Here is a 20502-nt window from a genome sequence, read left to right as displayed (position 1 = left end):
GCTATGAACAGCCACGGAGGAAGATCCAAAGATTACTGAAAGATGCACTAGTGGCTCGAAACACAACTCCAAGTCTGGTTGTGATGAGGAAACAACTTTGCAACATGGTAAAAAGTACCCTTTAAAGAAGTTATTATTCATGTAAATATAGAGCTAATATAGACCTAGCAAATTCCCTCGGAGCTACATTTGCATGACATTAGAACTGACTGAAAAGAAGTGCTCAATAATGGAAAAAGACTGCACTTACAAACCACTCAATGATGAGTGACGGCTTCCCAACAATATGTTTCATTTGGGAAATCAGCTTTTCCCCTGAAGAGGAAGTGTATGCTTAAAGTGCAGGCCCGGTCAACTTTACAGTGAGAACACTACTCTATCACTTTAAGTCCAAATGTTGACTAATGCTAAATGATAGATAAACGGAATACCTCTCAACGTAATCCTATTAAAGACCCAACACTGAACCTAAACAGTTTTGAGATGAAAAGTGCATTCGGAAGCCACGCTCCGACCACAGTGTCCTGATGAAAGGCTGTGTTTTGGGAGGGGTAATGCTGGCCTTCCTCTGCTCCTGTATCCTCCGCTGTTTCCGCTCTAACTATCAGTACATGCCTCTACATCCTCTCCATGGAACCAGCCCACCGCTCGCAGCCTGGTCTGTAAGAGTCTCCTCGGACCTGTTCGGTGGATAAGGGCTCTGACGTGGGGGGATATGAGGGGAACCAGGGGTATAGTTGCTCTGATACGTGGCTGGACGTTTCCGACATGCACCATCTGTAAAAGGACTTATCATCTCCTGTGGTGTGGAACATATTCTGCAAGGTTGTGTTGCCTGGTGTGTTTTGTTTGAGGAAGCCATTTAATCTAACACCAAACGTTTATCCCTTCCAGATTTGAAATTGCAATAAATTAAAGCTTATATTTATATGACTTCTTATTGGAGGATTGCAATGTTGCTTTATTTTGTCAGCCCTTACAATGTTGAATCTTCCCATCTCAAAAACCTTGTCCATAGAAGTTAACTGTGTAGCAACTTCACATGCTGGCGCTACAGTGGGCGTCCTGCGTGAGAGGCGTCCCAGCGGAAATGCTTCATCTGTCTAATTACCCCACAGACAGGTCGGCTCGTCACTGTTCTTGTTCTAATCATGTTTCCAATCCTCCTCCCACTGTCACACTGCTCCCCAGACACTGAACGATTTCCAGTGGAGATAACGAGGAACTGTTCTATTTGTGGACAGCGTGAAACCCGGGATCATAATGGTGCCATGTTTCTTGGTTTTTAGAGGGTTTTGATCTGATTTGACCTTAACCGTAGGCTACTAGTACAACGTCTAAGTAGTTCAACAGACACACATCACAGTAACAAACATTCTGTCAATCTTTAGTGCAATGTTGTTCATTTGTGAATGTCGTCTGTATTAAAAACAGTGACTCATTTGTTCTCAGCTCATCTATTGCAATCCCGGATACAAGAGCTGTTTATTCTTATCTGTTTTTACTGTAACCAACAGCAATGCTCTACGCAGCTCCTGCCATTGTTTGTTGCTTTGTTTACATCTCCATCTCACTATTTAAAGAATCTCGCCAATCATATTTACTTCCTTTTCTCAAAAGCAGACACACTTAGCAAAAAAGAGGAGGGAGGGGGGGGGGGGGGGGGGGTTTCCTCAGAGAAGGAGCAGACAGGAAATGGGTGGTCCGTGATTTGTCACCCGTTTATGGTAAAGCTAGCGGCGACACAAATAGAGGAGGATTGCAGCAGGATGGCTAACACATGACGTGGTCCAAATGTGGTCGACACATGTGTAAATATGCATGTTCAGGGATGAGGGCAAGAGCGATAATGGCAGACAAATGTGACTGTGGTGCCAACGAGAGGACACCTTGAACTCCAGACCATGTAATAGCAGCCACTTAGCCCAAAACATGCATGTGACAACAATTATTCGAGGGTAACATGGCTCAAGGATCGCAATGCCACTTTGGTGGTCCGTTAGTAATATGGATAAAAACAATACATGTTTTTGCAGGATATTTCTTGATTGTTGTTGATTGTTGTTGATTGTTGTAATTGTCATTTATTTTCTGTTAATTATGTGGTTATGCGTTTCTTTTGTATTTTTCTGTAATTGTGTCATTAAAAAAAGTGTCTGATGAAGGGCATGAGGCCCGAAACGTCACTTTAAATGGTGTAAGAAATAAAATAAAAATAAAAATTGGGAGCTCTTACTGCTGTGCGGACCCTTGCTTTCAATCATTAAAAAAAAGTAACTCACGCGCCACTTGCGTTTTTTTACTCATTAATTGTCACTTAAAAACACTGTTTAAGTGGTGCTAGCCCGCAGATAGCTTTGCCCATTAGCCTGTTAGCTTCTTCTTTGTGATTCCATTAGTGTGTATTGGGGCCTCCAACTCGGAGGCAGCGAAGTTGCAAATGTGGTTTTCTGGCCAGAGACACCAGGGAGAGATGAAAGATCCCCCAATCATCCCGTTAACATTTGTATTACCCCCAGAGAGACAATGAAAAGAGTTTATTAAGGTAAACAAGTTACTTAGTACTGCTTTAATAATGAGAAAGAATTTTGATATTTCCCTCTCAATCTTTCACTATAAATATCTCCAAAGCCGTGTGAGATAAATGTGTGATGACCAGGTCCCCACGCCCAGCCCTTATCTGCGCTCTGCTTCCTGAAGCTCCATCATTATCAACCTCACATCACAAACTTAATGTGCGGCATCCGCCTGTTTGTGCGCCAGGATTCACAACAGAAAAGAGCCAGAATCCACAATCGGAGCTGAATTAGTCCTAGTCCCGGATACTTGGAACACTTGTGGATACTGTGTGGCTTTGGAAGCACGCTGAACTACAAGTCAAGTGCAAAGTTCAATCTATTTGGAAACATAAACAAAGATAGGATCGAGACCACAGTCACCGAGTGAACGCCGGGTTAGGTTTTCAATTGAATATTCAAGCCAACTGCGGAGCCAAAATCATAAATGTGTTCACTTATATGATTAGTTCATTCCAGAAACATTGAAAAACAGGAACATTTAAAATCTTAAGAGGACAAGAATCATGAACCTACTGACTTTTATTTGGGAGCTGTTATAATGCTCAAAAGCAATGCTCATTTATCAGTGCTTTGAAACGCAACCAAAAAACTAAATAAAGTTTATTCATACCTGCCTCCAATGTTGTCTAACACTCAAGCCACTGCCTCAGACTACGAGACCTACAAAGTCACACCAGGACAGCGAGGGGTAAAGCATTGTGTCGCCCTGTTTCCATATTATCACAAAGAAAATGCTAACCATGTTCTCTGATATTATAAAGTCTGTACTTAGGATGAGGGTAAAGATATGGATTAGTTATATTACCATGAGATGAAGTATAATGACAGGTGTATGTCCTCCTTCCATGAATATTTACCACCCTCTTCATACCATGCCATTACTGTGGTATAACAAGTCAACAAGTCAAATATAAAAGCTGTGCAATCCTATTTCATGTTCATCATCTCGATGTGTCTTCACCTTGTTCCCAGAGGCTTGTTGGAAACTAAGTCGCATTGCTAGTTTATTTTCCGAAACAACTAGCAACTGTATCTATGGACTGGGACATTTGTGGCAAACTATTGACAAATTGCGCAGAAAATCTTCATCAAAGACACTCTCTTTCCTGGATTCCTCGTGAGGCCTTTCTTCGCTCTAATAAAAGCAGGAACAGACAGTGATGGCGCAGACCTCAGCCCTGCCACATGCCTCTCCTCTGGGCCTGTCTTCAGACTCTGCACCCTCAGCCTGTTGCCCACGGCTGGCCCTGTGCCTCTCCGTCCCTCTGTGCATTCATCGCACCCTTCTGTATCAATGCGTCTTTGAGAGAGCAGAGCGCGGCGCAAGGCATCGGGCCGCATTCCACTCCGGCATGCTGACACTTCAGCTCATACGCCTCTGTCTATCACAGGCAGACAATGTGCAGGCTTTATGGCAGCGGACAATGCACATTTTAAAACAAATTCAAGACTAAGATGATGCGAATATAATATCATCCCTCAACAATGGAAAACGTCCACATATTACTGTCCAGGTATAGTAACAGTTACAGTGGTAGTATATATAGGCCAGCGGTTTCCCAGGGCATGACTGATGGAGAAAGATTAGCAGGTCAGTGTGTGTGCTTAACCCAGATTTGGTTGGTCATGTCGTTGCCATGGAAACGTCTCTTTAACCTGTATCCAGGAAGTAAAGTTACTTAAGTTTGATCGAGGCAACTGTATCAAATGGACGAAGGCCTGTTTAGACTATTATTTACCATTATCATACAATGGTGGAAAAACAAAATGTCTGTCACTATTTTGGGATGAACGTAAGAGTGACCATTACGAACCTACTTCATGTTCACAAACTGCTAACGGTTAAAGCTGAATGTGCATAACTTCAAATCATAACAATGGCGCCCAGGGAGTGACTTCCTGTTTCAATGCAGCACGCCAAAATAAAAGCACTATCTCATTCATTAGTTCAGCAGTTGATAAGTTCAACTTTCTTTCTGCCTAACTATTAACAGACAAAACACTTAACATGTGTGTATTTAGTTATGTTGCAAGTACCTGCTGAACTAATCAATGAGACGAGCTGTGTGCTTTTATTTTGGTGTGCTAGATTGAAACAGGAAGTCAATTCTTGGGCGGCGTTATGTTTGAAGTTATGCACAGAGTCCATTCTCGCAGTACTCGTGAGTTCACAAACACATGAGAATCCATCTTGTACATACAGTATGTAATGGATTTGCGGTTTGTTGTTTTGAGACTTGGCTGTGATTGGCTAAAACGAGGCGTGCTTCATCCAATCAGCAGCAAATGCCCGAAGTACATCCTCCCCTCAAAAATTTGCGCTGGAGCATTAGTCAAGATCACAGAAATATGTACTCTTCAGAGGAATGACACACAATTTTTACCCTTAAGATATCAAATAGGCTCATTCTTAGTGGTTATTGTTCTCTGTCCACTCAGTGACACACACAGTCAGCATGTAGACTGCTGTTAATGCACAGATTCCGATTCCTTGAGACTGGTATTAGATTACCAATGAATGACAAGTGAGTAAAACGGCCTTACCTTAGCTTCGCATTTCCGGTGTGTAGCAGTCTTGCACACTAGCATCAAACGGAGACCAAGTTAGACATCTTGAAAACAGCACAGATGCATAAATTGTATCGTTGGTTTCTGCAAGTACCTCTGCAGAAGGAGCCCACATTGTCCACGGTCTGCCGGCACACACTGCACTGCCTCTTCTTCTTAAAGCTCTTCTCTTTGAAAGCGTGGGGCTCTCCTTTACCTGCCTGCACAGCACAAAGAGCAAAAATGACAATTGGAAACTTGATACATGTGTCTAAGTGCCACTCGCGCAGTCAAACAAGAGCCTACCTCCACCAGACTCATTCATCAACAGCAGACAGGTGGAAAACTCTAATTCTTTGGCTTCTATTATATAATTACGTCAGACAAATGTGACGTGGGTGGTACGGGATCATAATCCAGACATGAGCTTAACTGCCAAGTCGATCCTTTATGTTTGACAGAGCAGAGCAAATCCCTTGGTGGCTACATCTCTTCTCTGCTCACTTTGCCCCGAAAACTGAGTTGTGTAACTGTCTTCCAGCAATGATCTGTGTGGTTCCCGCCCTTTTCCAAGTGCTGTCTAAAGACTTGGAGAGGGACAATAGAATTCTGTATCTCTTTCTTGTGTGCTGCTGTGGCTGTTTGGTGGTATCTCGAGCGCTTTAATGTGTGAAACTGCAAGTGTTTGGTGTGGGAGAAGAATTTCCCGCCCATTCCTATTCTTTGTTTCCCAACACGGATCAGGCCGGCAGATCCTTGAGCCTGTCGTGACTCAGAGGGCTTTGAACATGAGAAGTCTGAAAACCAGGGACTTAGAGAAAAGGGGCACCGCTTTGAGTGTTTTCATGCATGGATTCGTAAGGCAGGGGGAATCAGGGCTGAAAAGTGTTACATAGCACCATGCAACATTACATCTCCTAAAATAAGATGTATATACTCCTTAACTGATAAATGTGATTATGTGTATATTTATTACTTTATATCAACAGGAACAATGTGTAAAAAAACATTAATTAAAGATGCATCAGATTTAGCTTGAGCTAGTTTCTATCTGCAGTCCCTGAGCAGATGAGCCATAATACAAAATGTACAATATAAAATGTATTTACCCACTCAAATACAAATATTCATTCATTCATTCATTCATTCATTCATTCATTCATTCATTCATTCATTCATTCATTCATTCATTCATTCATTCAACCATTCATCCATTACAACCATCAGTCCACAAAATGACGACAAAAAAAACATCACTAAAGGTCATATTTACGATTGAACGGAATAAATTCAACCATTTCTACAAATGCACAAATAGGGAGCACAACATCACTGATATGTGATAATGTTAGGACTGGGTGATATGGCAAAAAAAAAAATCAAAGATTTTTTATCCTATTTATTCTTCATGTTCCCTTCTTCTCCAAGCTCCAAACCATGTGCCGTTACTGCCAAAGACTCCATGTTTATAATTGAGATTGGCCAAAACTGAGATTGGAATTTTGATTATAATTCATTTAATTGCCCAGCCCTAATAAATTAGCCCAGGAAGGGACATGAGTGAAAAAAAGTGGGTGATTATGTCGGGACTTACTGGGCACGAGATAAAAACTTGGGGCCTGAGTTAATAAGTCGGGGGCCTGAGATACTAACTTGGGGCCCGAGTTTGTGAGTCGGGGGAAGGAGATACTATCCGAGGCGCCAGACATGAGGGGCACGGATTGTATATAGCGCACAGCGTTCCACTCTGCAAATTCAAAGAACCATCTCAGACAGTCTCACACATCGACTGAAAGAGGCCAAACGACTTCAAGATCAGTTTTAAATCTCTTTCCGCGATGATTTAACGGTTCCACGGTTAAAACCATTTTGCTTATCAATTGTCATATTGTTGGATAATGCTTAGCTGGATCGCTGACAACAGATTGTGCCCCCCACTTAATTATATTGGGCCAGAAGTTAATATCTGGTGCCCCCGACATACAGTAATTACCCCTCTTTTTTCTTTCTCATTCATGTCCCTTCCTGGGCTTCGTAGAGGTGAGAGAGAAGAAGGTGCGGAAGGAGAATGGATTAGATTGAAGCTGATGATTTGATGAAAGGAATATGCTAATTGTTCTAATACAAGGTTTCCTGGACTCGAGACAAAAGCCTTGCACGTAGGCTGGACTGGAAATCAAACCCTCGACCTCCTGGATGCACATTATGCAGTATACTCCTGTATCTTTTCCCACAGTTAATGTCTGTTTAGGGCTTACCTGTGAACCGCTGTGATCACCTCTCACATCGGAGTGTGCCCAAGGCTAATATTTCCACAGCTTACATAATTAAACTGATACATGCGGCGGCCTTTTCTATCTGTGTTCTTTTCAGCGGACAAAGCCAGGTCTATTTACACACTGCGCTTTCTCCACAGCCCTGAGCGTGTGGAGCCGCATGGACTCTGAGTGGACACTGTTTGTTCAGCTGGCCCCACTGCCAACCACAGCACCCATATACAAGAGCAGGGCGACCACACTGCACCCGTAGGACCTAACATGCCCTGGAGGGGGGTGGCTGCGTGTCACTGTCCAGGGATCATCACATCATTACGCAACAATTTGTGGTTTTGGAAATCGATCACGCGCTCGGAAACGGCACATTACTGTCATTACTGAGGAATAAAGCATATTTTATCATTTTTATGTTGACGTTTTTATGATTTGAGTTTGACTTGGCCGCCTTGGCTCAGATTATCTTACTATCCGTGTGCCACAGAAAAGGCTGCACAGGGTTCATCAGGAGGTCTCTATTTTTGCTGATGAATTTTTGTTTTGGTTTCTCTCTCTGGAACCAACCTTTAACTGGACCCCAAACATAACATATCCTGATCCACTGTAGTTGAACTAATGTGATGTTTTCTTTTGCTCATTAACTTGACTTCTGCCATCATGCCAGAGAGCAGGTTCCTATTAGTGATACAATATTATTATGAGCATCCAAAACGGCTCAAATCATCTGTTGACCCACGCAACTGTTTTAAAACATGCTACTTGTAACATAATCCTCATCATAATACAAGTTTTAAAGTAAGTGCCATTCTCCTAAATTTGGGAAGAACATTTCCTGATCTCCAGAGGGAGGGAGATGAACTTAAGCTGCTATCCATGGCCTAATTTACCATCACCTTGTCTAATTTCTTATGAGGCATCAGAATTGTACTCCACTAACTACAAGAAAAAGCTAGCTACAGGGTCTTGAATGTTTTGTGACTAACTTTAGACAATTTGGGAAAAGCGTCATCCACGTTGGCACTGCCTGTGAGATGGAAGTGAATCCGCGCTGGACACAGGAGCCAGGAAATCGTGCAGGAACAACATGCGGTGGAAACAACTAGTAAACCCAACTGTTCATCACGGCGCAGTGCCCCATAAAGCTGCGTTTGCCCTGTCATTTCAGCTCATTCACAGAGGAAACTGTTGTCTTTAATAAACTCAGTATTAAACTGGACTTAGCCAAAGGGTATCCTGCCAGAGACGGATTACTTAAACAACGGTTTTAAAATTATGTTGCATGTGGACATACATTTAATTCATAAATTCACATCTCCTGTCTACTATAGAACCAAAATATATCAGCCTGGGCCCAGAAAAACGTCTCTGTATGCATTAAAGATAAAGTGGTTAAGTTCAAGTGCTTATAGCCAAACAAAAACCTACCAGCCTTTGACTAGTTAATGTTATATTGACATGTCATTGCATATAAAGAATAGAAGTAGGACGTTTCTACAACTTCTACCTAAATCTACCTGACAGTCTGGACTTCTACCTTCACAGCTCTGCCCAAGCGTTCTCCAAATGTCCTGGTTCTTACAATTCGACACTAAACGACAGTCAGTCGACCTCCAGCTCCTGTCCTTATATGTCCCTACCATCCATTCTGCAGCACGCATGAGCAGGTTATACTGGTCACTGGAGGCCCGTGTGAGCCTAAAAAAGCAGCCAGGCTAACCACAGTGGTGATGTGGGCTCAGTGATAAACATATGGAGGAGGGACTGGCACATTCTTCCTGGTCCAGACACAATTAAGAGCAGTATACAAACCAACCGCAGCCAATCATGGTTAAGACAGCACTGCAGGGCGCACACAGGGACTCTGGGTGAAGAGGGTGTGCAAACATAACACAATGAAGTGTGGTTCAGATGAAGGGAAAGCTACAACAGCTAGTATGACATTAAGAAAGAATATGCAGCTACGGTATATTGAATGCGGTGTCCACAGCGAGCCAACAGCACTGTGATTCAGCAAGCTTGGACATTGTTTTCGTGTTCCTGTAGCAATAAGCTGCAAAGTGATTGACAATCGATTGATATAAGACTGTCAGTTCTCTAGGGAATGGGCTTAACTTCTTGTAGCGCTGTTATTCCTGTATTTCATATTCCAATAAAAAGTGTGTCAGTGAGCGGATAGGGAGCACAAACAATCTTTACTGTAGCGAGAAGGTTACGTCAGCAAAACAATAAAATTGTTGCTTCTGTCAGTAATTATAAGCTTTAAGGAATATATCAATACAACATTTGTTGAATGTTTCTCCCTGCTTTTCACCTTGAACAGTAATTGAGAGAGTGGAGGAATACAAATACGATGATTGTTGACCATTAACTGAACTTAAAAAGCAACACTGACTTCAAGAAGTGTCAAGAACGTTTGCACTTCCTTCGCAAACCTAGACGGCTGCAGGTCAACAAGTCAATCCTTCAGCTCTTTTATAACAGTTTTATCCGGTCCACCCTCACCTTTGGCCCACTGGGACGGTTTAGATCCCTGATAATAATATCAAAAAGGACTCAATAAGATCACAGGGATGAGTGAGGAGATAGTTGGAATACCACAGGTACCTCTCAAAACAATATTCCAAGGCATGGCATTAAAAAGGGCCTCCATTACCAGTATCAGCGGCTTCTATCTGGCAGGAGGTTCTCTTCCCAGGCCGATGTCCTCTTTTGTGTCCGCATCTATCAGACTCTTACATTTGTGTTCATTTACTTGTTTTCAACTTGTAGCCTATAGTTGGTATGGAGTGTACCAGACCACAAATAAAGTTCTTAAGGAAATAATCAATCAATCACTCGATTCACTCAATACCATTACGTTTTCCCTAAAACCCTAAAAAAACTAGATCTTGCTGTGCAGCCAATCTTCATGAGTTTCAAATTTATGCAGAAATCAGAACAAAAATGAAGAGAGCAGAGTGTGCTGGGAATGGGATTGGATTGTGGGGGGGCTATACCAGCTGTAGTTTTAGTCTCTGATTTGGAATTTGAAATACCGGCTCAGAACCAGTGTGAGTCAAAATGAGTCAGCAATGAGCCCAAAATAAAGTCTACAATGTAGTAGAAAAAAAGAGTCCATGAAGAACAATCCATACATTTTTAGTAAGTGTATTTCTCGGATAATAATCCATCCCTGCTTAAAGGGTTTTGACCTGATATTTGTGGTACACTGCGCTCAGTATGATCCCCATGAGACCATTCTAAGAAATAAGTGCCTCTAAAAACCTTAATCACACAAATATGCCATGTCAGTTTCATGGAGGCGGCCTGACTCGGAGGTCCAGGTTTACAGCCGAGCAGAGCACAGCTGGTCTGAGAGTCTGAGATAGTAATTAAAGTCATGGACGCTAAACTTTTTCTGCTGGTAAAACATGTGGTATCCTCAGCAAATACAGAAATGTGTGCTCAAGAGGACAGAGTCAGCAGAAAGAGCAGTTTGGTTTTAGGAAAAAGATGTGATTCATGTAATAAATATGACGCTCTGTTATCCCAGTCCTGATGTTCATTCGTCTTTTGATTCTTTCAAACAACAAAGACGGTTTTGTGAGATGTTTACAGTTGTTCAAACAAATGGACATATGAATGTAATGATCAATCCACCAACATGAGTAAACGGTCTCTGAAACTATTTACATTACCCCAATGTGTCCAAATTTGGAAAAAACACTGTAATGGGAACAGAAGCACAGCGGGTAAGGCATCTGCACACCAACTAGAGGGTGAGAAAGTCGAAGCCCACTGCAAAGCGTGCTGTGCCACAGAGCAAGGCACTTCACCCATATAGCCTCTACGTAGAAACAGAGACAAGCTTCAACCTGTTCATGATCAACACACTTTGGATGTTTTGCAATATATTAGGCTATGGCTTTTTTCTAGATGTTGCAATAACTATAATTTGGCGATATATTGTGCATCCATCCATCCAACCAACCAACAGAAGACAATGACTACAGCACCTAACCCCACATAAATAATGTTTTCTTTTATTTCTTCAAATAATATAATGAAATGAACTATAGCCCATTTCCTTCCTTTGCATTTGTATTTCAAAGTAAAATGTTGTGCCATTAAGCAACTCCAGCCAGCACCGTTCATTTTCCATCCATCTATTTTCCTCTGCTTTATCTGGGGCCCAGTCGCGGATGAGCAGAGGTGCTCAGACGATCCACGCACACCTCCTCCAGTTGTTCTGGGGGGACCCTGAGGCGACACCAGGCTAGCTCAGAGACATGATCCCTCCAGCGTGTCCTGGGTCTTCCTCCCAATAGGACATGCCTGGAACACCAACCAGGAGGCATCCGAAACAGATGCCCGAGCCACCTCAGCTGGCTCCTTTCGATGTCAAGGAGCAGTGACTCTACGCCGAGCTCCTCCCGGGTAGCTAAGCTCCTCACCCAGTCTCGAAGGGGGCTACCACTCTGCGAAGGAAACTCATTTCAACCGCTTGTATCCGCGATCTCGTCCTTTCGATCATTACCCAGATCTCATTTCCATAGGTGAGGGTAGGACGTAGATCAACCGGATATCGAGAGCTTTGTTCCCCCGTTCATTTTCATAAATTAATTCCAACTTTCCCAAATGACAAAGACCGTTACCTCATTTTGTTCCACATCCATCTTTCCTGGCAGTCCACAACAGGCATGTGCCGCTCTGTCCGCTCTCCTGACAGCCGTAGTAAACAGCTACCTGAGTTTCTCTCCCCGGCTCGCACACTTGCACACGTGTAGGACCGCAGCTGACCCCTCCTCCCCGAAACATCTGTCATGCACAAGAAGGCCCTTTCTACCACGGCTGGAGCCTGCTGGCAGGACTCTCCGTGGTGGTTCGGGGCAGTCAAAGAGATGCTTTTTCGCATGGTGCCCCCCTCCCCTCGGTCACGGACAGAGGCTGGATTGAGCACGGGAGGGGTCGCACACGTACAAATGTAAAAACAAATCAACCGAAACAGAGGGATCGGTCTGTGTGCTGTAACATATGCGTGGAGGCTTGGAAACCCCGTCTCTTGGATTCAGGCTATAAATAGAGCTGATATTTGGACAATGATGGGCTCTGTGTGGGAGTGGGACAGTCATGGTGGACCTGCTGACCCCGGTCTGGTCCAGATGGTCATTAAGGACGAAGATCTCTTGAGTGTCCTTAAATACTCTTCACTGTACGAGAACTTTGATGCTGCACCAAAGAAATTACATACTACTCACCCTGTTCTCTTCTACTTGAGAAATCTATGAGTTTCATATACAGTAAAGATGCTTTAATTCTGTGATACTTGGTGATTCTATTTGCAGATACAGTAACTTTGATCCACACTTTCAGGGCAGAGACATGAATATTATTATGCACCATTGCAAGCCGACGACGTTGAAATCATATAGTCGCTGAGGTGTCTTCTTATGTACACTCGTGTGGACAACCCGCTTGGCTGATAATAACAGACTGGCCACATCTGGAGTGAAGTCCAAAGCCTCATAGTAAAAACAGGTTGTTCCATGGAGCTCCCTCACTGTGGAATTTACAATCTCAGAAGAGCGGAGTTACCTTGACGGTGTGATAAAAATCTGTGTATGGTCAACGGAGGAGAAGAATCATATAATTATTTTGCGTCAGTGCAGAGATACCCGGATCAAACTTCATTCGTCATTTACGGGGCTTGTGACTCGACTCGAACATCAGATTTAAGACTTGGGACACGGGGTTGTGACTCGACTTGAGGTTCAGGCAACAGAACTTAGACGAGATTCAAACTTGTGCACCAAGGACTCGGATTCTTGGACTGGATCTGATACAGCTGTCGAGTCCTTGGCACTACCTACCTCTGGATACGCTTTTCAAAGGTGCAACAATTCTTCGGAGAGGGTCCACTGAGTAAACACAGCTAGGAAATTTAAATCCAAACTCTTCCTCAATGGTTGTGACTTGTGACATCTCTGTCTCAAAGTCACATTTCTTCCTTGCAACATCCCCCTGTATCATCACAAACGTTATCTTCCTCCAGTCAGAACAACGCCTCCATCGCTCCTCTGTCATGTGTTTAGATGACTTTTTTCCTGTTTTGCCCAAAGACTGCTCAGATTAGCCCGCACTGACACCATGATTGCTGTAAATTATTACCATGGAATGCGATTGTGTCGTGATAGCATCATCTACAGTGAGTTAAAAAGACAGAATGTTTAGGACACACAATTCGTGCACTTTCACGTTGACAGCCTTGTCTCATCATGTTGTGTAAGAGGAAAATTCTTGCACATCAGAAACACGCTTTAGAGGGGTTTACAAATGATCACATCAAAAAAGGGGACAAGGATACACACTGGTGGAGAGAATAGTAAGCAACATAAAACAAGGATTAAGAGTTGGGAGGGACATTCAGCAAATAGTCACATTCCAAAATTGATCACAAAACCCTTGGCCGTCCTGCAGCACCACCTGGCAAAATCAATACGCAAATCACTCAGCACTAGGAGGGAAATGGGTAGGGCCAAACTTGAAGAAAAGAAAATAACAATAAGCCTTCTTTACAAATTTGTATCCATTGCAAGTACAAGACAAGCCGTGTTTGTACAAGAACATGAGAAAAATAAAAAAAAATCTGTCTGTACCTCACCCAGCCCGCTATCTCAGTTCCTGCATCGCTCGCTGGATCAAGGCCGGTCTGTGCTCACACATGTGTCCAAAGGGTGGGACAGGTTACAGAACACAGTGCGCCTGTTCCTGAGCTGAGGTCAGCGCCACCATCGTCCACTTCCCGCTTCAAACTCTCGCTCTTGTCCACACACACACACACACACACACACCTCTTTCCGCAACTACCCCCGCCACTGTTTTTCATATTTACTCCTTAAATCGCCCATCTGTTTTGCGTCAGTACAGTGGAGCCCCAAAGTGGATGACATCACACAGCTGCTGATTAAGTAATGGTAAGTTACAGGAACACATCTTGTTGTGTTCTCTGCAGAGGTGACTGAAAGGCATAAGAATGACCGTTGAATTCACGTTAGCGGCTTGGCTAACGGTGAATGAGCGCTACTGTAAGTGTTTAGTACGTCGCCTGAAAAAAAAAAAAAAGCATGAGGCCGGTTTATGAGCTATGCAAGAAAGTGGTGTTGAAAATCGTATAAAGCAGTGCTGTGATAGAGAGAGCAAGAGCCGTTCATTGTCGGATTAGATGTCTCAACTGTAACTGATATTATGCAATGAGACGGATTCCACCTAGACAAACAAAACATGCACAATAGGCTAAAACCTCCAGGGAGTCCAGACCAAACCTATAGCTCAAGCTCTTTATCCCTGCTCCTGATAGGCTGCTGCTGCGGCCCTAAAGAATGGGTCAAATGTGACTCCAATATAGCCGATAGAGCGCCTTTACCTTGAGTTTCACAGTGCCTTTATGTCAGTCTATAACCGCTTAACCCCCACCTGAACCGAGCACATTTTGGCTTTAACCGAATCTAAAGGCTTCTCGAAAAAAAGTAGCGACAAAAATGAGATGAAAGCCAGGATGAAAACGCAACAAAAATGTGACGAAAAAGTGAGAAAAATGTGATGAAAAAGTGGAAAAGGCGTGACAAAAAAGTAACAAAAATGGGATAATGAAAAAGTGACAAACAAGCAACAAAACACCCCAAAAGAGTAACCGAAAAGTGACAACAAAGTGACAAAAACGCGAGGATAAAGATCTGTTTCAATGAGTTTTGTAGGTCTTAGCTTTCAAATGCGGCGTTACACTGGCCAATAGGCTTTGTGCTTTTAGATTTGGGTAAAGCTGAAATGGAGAAAATACATTTGATCAAAGCGGGGTTAAGAGGCTAAACTGCAGTATATGAACAGTGCCATAAAGCCTAGTTATTTAGTTGGAGTGAGAAAAGACGGTACATACAGTAGGACAGAGCAAGAAATTACCCCTGAAGGTGAAGGAAAACTGAAAGGAAAATATGCAGGTCCTTCAAGGAAAAAAAAAAAAAAAGGAAAAAAGCACAATACTTCATCCTTCAATTCAAGACAAACATTTCAATCAATTTCAAGGCCAATTCCCATTGCTACACCTCCTGACATGTCCAGATGTTTCGGGGCCACTGAGGAATGTGAATCAGTCCCTCATTTAGCTGCAGGGGGGGAAAAAAAGTGCCTTATGTAACTGACGGGACAAATGTGAGCTATCAACTGCTAATTGGAGATGTGTCACTCACCAGAGAAATGATCATTGTTGCAAGCTGCCAGCTGCACGAAGAAGACCGTTCAAAGCTTGCATTTCCTGTGCGCACTTTCCCACCATGTCAAAACCGTCACCACAAACCCCTGTCTCAATCCGGCGAAAAGGAACGAGCTTATCTGGTGCTTAATGAAAAATGTCCCCCGCAGATGAAAAACTGTTTAATGGACGGACTTATCGCTGAAGGAAAGGTCGGGGCAACTGGACAATGCTATCTGGTTGTTGACGCACAGATTTCTAATTTTACTTTATGAAGCAGGATACGAACTCTGACAAGGCATCGTGATCTGGAGCCAACAATAACTGCGCAGTCTAGATGCTCACACAGGTTTGTTCTTCAGGCTGGGCTAGAAGGCTGCTCCAAGATTACCAGCAAACTGAGTGTACTGAAGACCAAGAGCGTGATAGTCACACAGGGGAAAGCAGTTCTCGATGTTAAAGCCCTTTTACAAATATAGTACAAGGAACAAAAGTAAAATCCTGACAAATTATGGCATAATCAATGACTGCAGAGCTTGTTATGGTGAGTATTGCAGATCTGTGTATCTGGCCACATTAATAGACAGCTTGGTGGAAAGGAGTAAAGTGCATGAATTGAAAAATGTACTTGAGAAACCTTTAGGAAGATTTTGGTCACGTTCGAGTAGCCTTACCACACGGTAGGCTACTTGTTACTTTTAACAGTATTTTAAAGTGAGTTTACTCCTACTTGAGCAAAACGGTAACACTTTATAATAACTACACCTTATTTAGCCTTAATAAATGATGAGTTAACACTTAATCATCATGAACAATGTATTACTTAAGTGTGAATAACACTTCATAAGTACTTAAAGGCACACTACATAACATTTTGGACTATACAGTAAAAATCATGCTCCTAATGCTCGACACAGAAAATGCCATTACTGCAGTGGGTAATCAAAGAATTGATTTGGATGAGAGCCTAACCCAGGGGTGTCCAAACTTTTTTCCTGTGGGGCCGCATACTGAAGCGTACACAGGGTGAAGGGCCATAGATCGGAGGTTAGTGCCGCAAAACCTTTGACTAGCAGAGGTTTAAATTGTGCCCCACACCTTTATTTCTGCTCAAAACCTTCATGGCAGCTCTGTCTCACAGTAAAAGGTTAGTTGTTAGGTTAGAATTGTGTGGAATTATTACATTTCAAATAAAAAGAACTATCTCTGATGATGTGTCCCGATTCAGCAAAAAGGCAGAGGGCCACCAAAAATTGGTCTGAGGGCCGCATTTGGCCCCCGGGCCGCACTTTGGACACCCCTGACCTAACCTGTTTAAATCTCAAATTCTACTGACTTTAATCAGCATCTCCATGGAGACGAGCTGGAGACGAACCCACTCCCGGTAAAGTAATGTTGTGTCATGTCTGAGAAGAGGTGAGGCAAAAGGACATGCTTGAACATTCATGAGGTATTTTTCAATGATGAAAATATCTGTCATAAAATAAATGCTTGTATTTCAATTTCATTCATTAGGTAAAATTCTATGCAGAGTAGCTTTAACAAAGTGAAGCATGAGAAGAACTATGAGTTAGGCATTAGCTGTAGTAGTTAAGTAGTTATTAAGTGTTAGTCACACTTAACTAATGAATTGTTCATAATGAATTAAGTGTCAGTTCATCATTTATTAAGGCTAAATAAGGTAACATTATTATAAAGCTTTACCAATTTGGGTATCATTTTATTGTTTTATCGGTCAAATTAAATAAAAACAAACAGAGCCAAAACCAGGTGGCCAAAGCACATGAACTCCACAGGGGTGATCAGGTCATTTTAACCATAGCCAATATACTCATATACTCCTTATATAAAAAAAGCACACACAAAAAAAACATTAAAATGCAAATGTATTTAATTAAAAATAATAATAAAATGAATAAATCTGACTTTACCCAATCATTGGCAATCTTTAGTACTGCAGATTACATAATAAGCGGAGAGACTTACAGCAACACAGCAGTAACAGCCTAGACTACAGTAAAAGGGTTTAATAAACTTCGAATATAGGCTTGCTTAGGTTAATTATTTAGACTTGATTAAGAAGAAAATTAAGTCTGATCGTACAGTATATACTAGAATATATATGCTATACTCTATAAACATATTCTCCATATTTTTGCATTATTAGTGTCATTCCGTTCCACTTTAATTGAAACACTTGACGCTTCCGCAGCCCATGTCGCAGAGCGCGCGCCCACCTGGAACATTCTTTCAGGAGCGTGACTCCGCGACGTAAAGCGAAGTGACGGCGGGCTATGGGCGCGCTGACTGGGTGATGCAGAGGCTTAAAGCATCATATGACCCCGTTCCCTGCAATCTACGTCAAAGGAATCAACTCGGACGGATCGTGCAACTTCCCACAGAGCCAGTAAGTCCATTCACCAAAAGTTAATTGGTTACCATCGTTTTAGCGAAGGTCTCAAAACCACCTCAGGCTGTGGTTGGTCACAAAAAGAATACTCAATAAGTTTCCAGTAACATATAAAATACAAGTTCAATGAAAGTCTAAAGTTGCAGAGTAGTTCTGGCAAAGTGCGCAACATGAAATCTCAGCATCCCACATCCATTCGTATCCACACAGACCGCAAGTATTAGGTTTCCAAGCAGCTTTTACGCAGTAGAAAAAGCAGCTTGAACTTTCTGTTTTGTCGCCAGTGTTTCGAGATCTTACCTTACTCATTTTGCTGCATATCATTCCCCAGTTTATGCGCTGCCCATTCTCAGGAAGACCATCAATAACATGGCCAGGACGAGTATGAGATAACTTGTTTTCTTTAGTCCAGTCCACCCTCCGCTCAGAGGGGTGGAGCTCTACGCACCCGAAAGCATGGGGAATAGTATTACTAGAACTTCTGCGCTCCGATTGGCCGCTGTGGGAAGGGGAGCGTAGCGATGTTCACTTCTGATTGGATCGATTTTAATGTTATTCAAAGTAGGACTATAGTCTTATTGAAGTGGTCTCTCTGTAACCTAAACATAGACAGTCGAGCCGTTCCTCTCACCCTAGATATATCACAGATTGTGGTGGTTTATGAAGTGATACAATCAGACAACCACAGACATTTAAGCAGTGCATTGCAGAGCATTGCATCGGCTTCCATATACTGCATAGCCTGCAGACTTTCCGCAGACCACAAGAAGTCTATCTCTGATGATGATTGAGTGAATTACTGCATGAAGGACTGTACTTGGCCCCTCTGTTCTTCTCACTGAGACATTTATCAGTGTTGACCTCATGTATTTTCCATTCAACTGGTTTGGATCTATCTCTGTGTCTACGACTGTGCCATCATGACTCAAAGAATAAGATCTGGGTAAATGGTCTAAAGAGCTCCCTGGGAGACAGGGAGAGCGTCTCAGTCATTTGGGGGAGCTCAGAGTAGAGCTGCTAATCCTCCACATTGTGAGGAGCCAGTCTACTTGTTGAACACTTTATAATCCCCAGGAAGAGCTGGGGAAAGTGAGTGGAAAAACCTGAGCATCTCTGCTTAGATTGCGGTCACATTATCAGCACTGAGAAAAAACACCATTTTATTTTTAATGAAATTGAATAAATATAAAAACATATGTATATTTATATGTTGTTATGTTTCTATGTTTTCAAGTGCATTACATACAGTGGGAACCAGATGTTTACATACACTTCATAAAAAGAGACATTTACTCTTTTTCTCACTGTGAGACATGAAACCAAAATTAACTGTTTTTTTTTCTTTTAATGTGAAATAGAATTTAATTTTTTTTATATTCGCTAAATGCCAGAAGAATGAGAGATAGAATTTTCTACACATTTTTTACTACTTTTTACAAAACCAAACCATTAATATTTGGTAGAATTCCCTTTAAACTTGGGTCCAGCGTTTTGGATTTCCTTCCACAACCTCCTCACAATAGTTGGCAGGAGTTTTGGTCCATTCCTCCAAACAGAACTGGTGTAACTGAGCCAAATATTGGCCACCTTGTGTGCACATGCCTTTTAACTTAACTTCGTTTTCCTTAAGCCACTTTGTAACCAGTATTGACCATTTGCTTTGGGTCATTGTCTATTTGTTAGACCCATCTGCACCCAAGCTTTAACTTCCTGGCTGATGTCTTGAGATGTTGCTGCAATATTTCTACCTAGAGTTCTTTCGTCATGATGTCATCAATTTTGTGAAGTGCACCAGTCCCTCCCGCAGTAAAATGACCCCACAGCATGAGGCTGCCACCCCCATATTTCAGTTTCAGGGTTCAGTTTTCTCAGGCTTGCAAGATTCACCCTTTTTCCCTCCTCATGGCCAAAAAAAAAAAAAAAATCCCATCAGGCCACAAGATATAAGATATGTCCAAACTGGCTTTTTCATGTTTATATTGGAGTTGTTTATATTACTCCTGTCAGAGTACCCTCTCAGCCCAGTGATGACAAACTCTTACAGGTTCAGCATCTTCACCAGGTCTTTTGCATTTGTTCATGGGTTTATATTCACATTTCAGACCACAGCACGTTCATCTCTGTGACACAGAACCCGCCTTCTTTCTGATCTGTATGATGGATAGTGAATCAATCAATGAACCTGGCACCTTCAATTTGAAAAAAAGAAAGACAATAAAAAATGAAATTGCGTCCAAGGATGAACCAGACTTGTGCTTCCAAGGTCATGACATCGTTATCTGGGCTTTCCCAACTTGCTTAAAGGTGTAGTAGTAATCTTAGAGTATGTAAACTTCTGACTGTGTGAAAAAGTAATAAAAAATTGTGTAGAACATTCTATCTCTCATTCTTCTAGAATTTTACAAGTAGAAATAATAGAAAAAAATTCTAATTGACCTAAGAAAAATGAAAGTTAATTCTGGTTTCATG

At 42.3% G+C, this 20502-nt stretch overlaps 1 protein-coding gene across 6 annotated transcripts in view; it reads right to left on the bottom strand.

Moving 5' to 3' along the window:
* tns2a (tensin 2a) overlaps positions 1–20502 on the bottom strand; it is a 53178-nt gene that overhangs the window by 25516 nt on the left and 7160 nt on the right. For 5 of the 6 annotated variants that reach the window (XM_079557545.1, XM_079557542.1, XM_079557541.1 and 2 more), the window contains exons 2-3: positions 5242–5347; positions 5124–5161 (exon numbers count right to left, since the gene is read on the bottom strand). In XM_079557545.1, coding sequence (XP_079413671.1) covers positions 5124–5161; positions 5242–5347 — 144 coding nt within the window. Of the gene's footprint in view, positions 1–5123; positions 5162–5241; positions 5348–18333; positions 18459–20502 lie in introns of those variants that run through there. The other variant, XM_079557546.1, reaches the window with a different exon arrangement.

Source organism: Gobius niger, assembly GCF_951799975.1.
Source record: "Gobius niger genome assembly, chromosome: 6".
Classification (NCBI taxonomy): domain Eukaryota; kingdom Metazoa; phylum Chordata; class Actinopteri; order Gobiiformes; family Gobiidae; genus Gobius; species Gobius niger.
The sequence above is the reverse complement of the archived record's forward strand: the minus strand, read 5'-3'. Positions and strand labels throughout refer to the sequence as shown.